The following is a 6,000-nucleotide window of genomic DNA, read 5'->3' on the forward strand; positions in this document are numbered from 1 at the left end:
GATGGCATGGAATGGAGGCTGGGGTATAAAATAAAGATAGCTTAGGAGGTAATATCTGCTTTGCCCAGGTGAAAATAGACTATTCTAACTACATCAGGAGTCTGTGTGTATTGGTTGTAAAAGAGGGTTAGATAATACTGCTGTAATAATTATAGGCATAATAATAAACACTTAGTAGGGCATGCTTCTAAACCACCACCACCCAGATATGCCAACAGGTGGTTGGTTGGTTGCACTATCCCCCAGCTATTGGGCTAATGGCCCAAGGTGGCCCCTGTTCCTGGGATGGCCAATGGCTGAGTCTGGCTAATGGGGACATTATAAAAGACCTGGCCCCTCTACCAAGGGACAACAACTCTGATTCTATTTGTGCATTGCAGCAGATCTTCCCATGAATCAGGCCAAGCCCAGGCTCCGCCCACAGTCGCCACATCCTTGCCCACCCTTGCCCCTCCTTTCCTGCTGACTTCTCCCGAAGTGATTCCCTCTGGCATCATGAGCCTACCTAAGACAGGCCTCTGGCAAGCTGCAGTGTGACACTGAGGCACAGATCAGCCTGTAGATAGCTAGCTACCCCAGAACTGGGCGTGTCTGAACCCTGGCAGGCCAGGCTCCTAACTCATTCTAGCTTTCAGAGCAGGGGACATGGAGTTGCTCTCACCGATGGCTGCAGGGCTCTGTCCCAAACAGGCAGGCTAGGATTATGCGATCAGCGGCATAGCCCATGCCCACCAGGTCCTGGGGAGGCACTTGTGAGAAGGTGTTGGTGGCCTGCAGGATGTACCACTCGGTCACGGCCTGGGTGACACTGGTGAAGTTCCGGAAGGTACACAGAGTCCCATTGGCACTGCACTGTGGATGGGAAGAGAGGCCATTGCCCTGAGGAACCCAGGAGGGGAGGGGAGCAGTGCATCAGCTGCCCTGTGACTTCACTGCGTTAAAATCCCAGCTCGTGCTTGCTCAGGGGCCGCCACTTCCAGCAGCTCGAGGCTGGTCATACATAGCCCCTCTTGGTACTCTTAGGCATGAGTACAGGTCACATGTACAGATACATGACTCCTCTCTGACACACATACAGACCCACAAACATACACACACACACATACACATACAGATCCACAAACATACACACACACACACACACACACACACACACACACAAACATACAAAGACATACAAAAGACACACACTCAGACATAGAAGGATACAAATACATATGGGCACACAAACACATACACTCAGAGGCAAACACAGGCAGCCATCCAAACACACGTGGCTAAAGAGACACATAAATGCACATGTGTACACACATTTACACACAGACACACTCAAACATACATGAGTACACAGATGCACACATATAAGTACACAGACACACGCTCAGACACATAGGGACACAGGGACACACACAGACACAGGGCTCACCCCAAGAGCTAGTGGATACACAGGCTTGGGTTGAATAAGTAACTTGTGACCACACCCTAAAGTGTGGTATTCACTCCTGGGCTCTGGGCTCAGGTTTGAGTTAGGGTAGAGTGGACTTTGGAGGTTGTGACCGTGTACCAGTGCAAGGTAGACAGTTGCCCCTCTGGAGACTACACACCCCAACCTTGCCCCTGACTGAGGCTGAACCTCAGAGTAACCAGAGAAGCCAGTGCAGCCTTCTGGGCCTAGCCCCTGTACAGCAAGCATCCTTGGATTCTCCAGGGATGATGTCTCAATCACCATCTGGATTGACCCCTGGCTCTGGGTGGTCCCAGACCAGATGGGCTTTCTTCCACTGGGGCTCTATAGGCTGGCAGCACCTTGGCCTCAGTGTGGGCAGTGGTTTCCTGGCCTCTGGCTGCATCCTCCCTGCTTAGGTCTTTGTGAAACTGACATCACTAGCAGATCCAGAGCACATGATCCAGGACTGGCCAATCACTGGAGGCTGAGCTGTAGCGCTCTGTGACCAGAGGAGGAAGTCCAAGGCGTTTGGCTGTCTCTATTGAGAAAGAGGAACCGTGGGAGAGGTTGCTGAGACGTCATCGGGGAGCTGGGATGGAGGGAGATAAGTCCTCATGAAAGCACCTGAGCACGTGGATCCACCCATGCCTGAACCCAGGAAAACACGGGATGGCCGTTCCGTGTGCCAGCGACTCCCTCCTTTGCATAAACTTGTTTGAGCTGGGTCACTCTCATCCAAGAGTCTTGACTAACACACCAGCTATTTCTACCTTTTTAAAAGGTGCTTGCAAGGCTCAGGGAACAGCCCAGCTGGTAAAGCAACATAAACAAGAGAACATGAGGTGGATGCTCGGAACCCACATAAAAATCCAGGTGAGGGCGGGAGAGACGGCCCGGCATCTATGAGCACTTGTTCTTCCAGAGGACCCAGGTCTGATTCCCAGCACCACATGGAAGCTCACAACCATCTATACCCCCTGTCCCAGGAGCTCCAGTGCCCTCTTCAGACCTCCATAGACTCCAGGCATAGACATACATGCAAGCAAAACATTCATACACATAAAATCAATCTAAAAAGAATTTACAATCCAGGGGAAGGGAAATGGTGTTTGTAAACTCGGAGCTGGGGAGACAGAGACAGGCAGACCCCCTCGGGCTTGCTGGGCAGCCAGCTTTGCCTAAGGAGAAATGGTGTCTGAGGTTGTCCTCTAGCTGACCCTGACAGGTACACATGCCAAGTACTCATGCACCCCCTTTATCCTCTGCAGGTAAATAAAACAGGCACTGGGTCCCCTCAGCCAATCTTAAGTTATTAATGAGAACAGATTGCCGCCAGCCTCCTTAGATAGCTACGGCCGGTCGTGTGCTTGGGGGAGCTTACCAGCCTCATGGCCACCTTGCACCCCTGGGCATTGCAGGTGCTTCCTGGGGTTGGGCTGCTGCTGTTCTGGCTGTCCCCAAACAAGTCCAGGACCACTGGATGGTCAGGGTTCCGCTCATCAATCAGGACCAGAGGCGTGTGGTTCCAGATAGTGAAGTTCAGGGAGCTGGTGGTGTTGATGTGGCTGGGCTCTGGAGCCAGAATCCTGTCCAGGACAGCCTCCATCAGTTCATCCAGGTCCTTCAGCAAGTGCTTCACTTTGGAGTACCTAAGTGGGGAGACATTGGGTCAGGTGGGCAAGAGGCCACCACAGAAAGAGTATGTATGGTGTTTGTTTTGTTTTGTTTTCAAGACAGTGTTTCTCTGTGTAGCCTTGGTGTCCTGGACTCACTTTGTAGACCAGGCTGGTTTGAAGTCACAGAGATCCACCTGCCGCTGCCTCCCTGAGTGCTGGGATTATAAGCCAACACGCCCATCTACCAACAAGTGCTCTTAACCACTGAGCTATCTCTCCAGTCTCTAATATCTTTTCTTTTTTGCCTGTGTGTATTTCTGTGCGCCATGTGCATACTTGGTGCCCAAAGAGGGCAGAGGAGGGCGCTGGATCTCCTGCAACTGGAACGAAAGGTCATGGTGACCTGTCATGTAGGTGCTGGGATTTGAACCTAGGTCCCCTGGAGGAATAGCTGGTGCTCTTAACTGATGAACCATTTCTCCAGCTCCAATATGGAAAAAAAAGATCCTAATGGTTGTTTCCTCTGACAGATTATACAGAGGGCAGAGACTTGGTTCTGCTCATTGATAATATTCCCAGCATGTAGAACCGTGTCTGGCATACAGTATAGATGCCCAATAAACACAAACGCAGTGTATAAATGCAGCTTTGCTGAAAGCAGGAGCTGCCATATGTATCTGGCTGTGCAACCCAGGCTGGCCTGGAACCATCCTGCTACAGCTTCCGAGTGCCGGGGTTATAGATGTGCGCCACCACAGATGTAGCTATGGACGTGCAAGGCTGGTGAGATGCTAACTGCTGGATACACAAGCACAAGAACCTGAGTTTGGTCCTCAGCACCTATGTGGAAAAGGTGTGGTAGAACAAGTCTGTAACCCCAGAACCCGGGATCTGGAGAGAGGTGGGTCCCTGGCAGTAGTAGCAACCAGCCTATCCCAATTAGTGAGCTCAGATCATAATGATAAACCCTGTACCCCCTCCCACTGAGGCTCAGGGGCAGCATGGAAGGGGGAGGCGGAGAGAGTATAAGAGCCAGAGGGAGTCAATGTCTGTAACAAGACAACATTTGCTGGCTGTGGCAGCACAGTTGCACACAGAGACTCACAGCAAGCTGCACAAGATCAAGTGGAGATCCCAGCCTGGGTTGGGGAGGGGCTTGTAAAGTCTCATTCCTAGCAGAGGAGCTATCAGAAACTAATGGCTGCTGGGGGTGGAGGATGGGGGGTAGGGGAGAGAGAGAGAGAGAGAGAGAGAGAGAGAGAGAGAGAGAGAGAGAGAGAGAGAGAGCGAGAGAGAGCGAGAGAGAGCGTACAAATGAACTTGGGAGGGAAAAGAGGTGGGAGGGGCTGGAGAGGAGTTAATGGGGAGTAGATTTTATCTAAATACATTATACACAGGTATATAAGGATAGTAAATAAAATATTTTCAGAAAGATGGACAGTGCCCAAGGCACAACACTAAAGGTTGACCTTTTCTCTACTCCAAAACCATATAGATGTAGCCATATTGTGGTTCTCTCTAAGCCCAGGAAGACATATTGCAAAGAGTGAACATCAAAAGAGAAAGGAATGAAGGGAAAAAATGAGGAGCAAAACAGAGGACCATGGAAAGAAAAGGGATATGGGAAAGCAGGGAGAAAAGAAAAGGAAGAGGAGGTTGTAAGAAGGGAAAGAGAAGAGCCGGCTTTGCTCCGGGAACCACCTACTGGAAGGGGCTGGAATTGCAGACGGTGACCGCAGGGAAGTTCATGGTCTTGAAGCCCATGGACAGTGAAACGCTGACCTCCCAGCTCAGGTAGGTCTGGATGAAGACACCCCACTGCCAGCACACCAGGCAAGCGAACAGCAGCGTGATCAGGAACCACATGGCCTTCTTCTTGGGCCCTTCGCAGATGATGCGCTTGGGGCCGTGTGTGTTGGTGTTGTTGCAGTACCACACCAGCAGCTCCTTGTAGGTGTAGCCAGGGCCCTTCTGCAGCCGGTGCAGGCACTTCAACAGGTACTTCTTCACTGGCATGGTGGCACCTGCTAGGACATGGGATGCCATCAGACAGGACTGATGAGGAGGCTGCAGGCTTCCAGCCCCTCTCTTTCTCCATCCCTTGTCCTCCCTCAATCTACCTTCCAACAGAGAGCACTTCCTGAGTGACTATAGCATGATGAACCAGTGTCTCTGGAGCAGAGTTTGGAGCCCTGTGCGTGCTAGGAAGGTGTTCTGCCATTGACCACAGCAAGCCCTGTCACAGCAAGTCCAGAGCTTGACCATCCTAAGTGAGGTGTGTGCTGGTGGCGTTCTGATTCGCCTCAGTGGACTGGTGCTGATAAAATAGAGTAGCAATGCTGAGCTTCCAAATGGGGCCTGCTCAAAGACTGGGGCTCTGCACCCTGAGACCCTCCAGGCACGAGTAAGCAGGGTGGTCCCTGCTTGTAATCTCATCCTTTGGGAAGCTGAGGCAGGAAGATTGCCATGAGTTCCAGGCCAGCCTGGGCTACAAAGTGAAACTCTGTCTCATAAAAAGCAAGAGTTTGAGGATCTAGTACAGTGGTGGAGCACTTGTGTAGCCTGTGGGAGGCTTTGGGCTCCATAACCAGAAAGGGGGGGGGGGAGAGAGAGAGAGAGAGACAGACAGACAGACAGACAGACAGACAGACAGACAGAGAGACACAGAGAATGTGGATATGAATGAATATGAATTGGGATCTTGAGGTCCCATCCCCAACACTACAAAACATGAAAATAAAAAAGCAGAAGAACTGGGCTGGGATGTAGCTCAGTTGGCAGAGTGCTTGCCTAGCATACACAAAACCCTGGCTTTCAGACCCAGCGCCACACAAACTGGGTGTGTGATGCGTACCTACAACCAGCCGAAGGATCAAGGCTATCCCATTGCGAGTGCAAAACCACCTTGACTATATGACACCCTGTCTCAAAACACTG

At 51.4% G+C, this 6,000-nt stretch overlaps 1 protein-coding gene across 3 annotated transcripts in view; it reads right to left on the reverse strand.

Moving 5' to 3' along the window:
* SCNN1B (sodium channel epithelial 1 subunit beta) overlaps positions 1-6,000 on the reverse strand; it is a 59,345-nt gene that overhangs the window by 15,237 nt on the left and 38,108 nt on the right. The window contains exons 2-4 of one of the 3 annotated variants that reach the window (XM_084773909.1): positions 4,769-5,087; positions 2,829-3,096; positions 662-852 (exon numbers count right to left, since the gene is read on the reverse strand). In XM_084773909.1, the coding sequence (XP_084630035.1) occupies positions 662-852; positions 2,829-3,096; positions 4,769-5,079 (770 nt within the window). In that variant the 5' untranslated portion in view covers positions 5,080-5,087. Of the gene's footprint in view, positions 1-661; positions 880-2,828; positions 3,097-4,768; positions 5,091-6,000 lie in introns of all 3 variants that reach the window. The other 2 variants (XM_084773907.1, XM_084773908.1) reach the window with 2 other exon arrangements.

This window comes from Acomys minous, assembly GCF_964271855.1.
Source record: "Acomys minous genome assembly, chromosome: 2".
In the NCBI taxonomy this organism is placed as follows: domain Eukaryota; kingdom Metazoa; phylum Chordata; class Mammalia; order Rodentia; family Muridae; genus Acomys; species Acomys minous.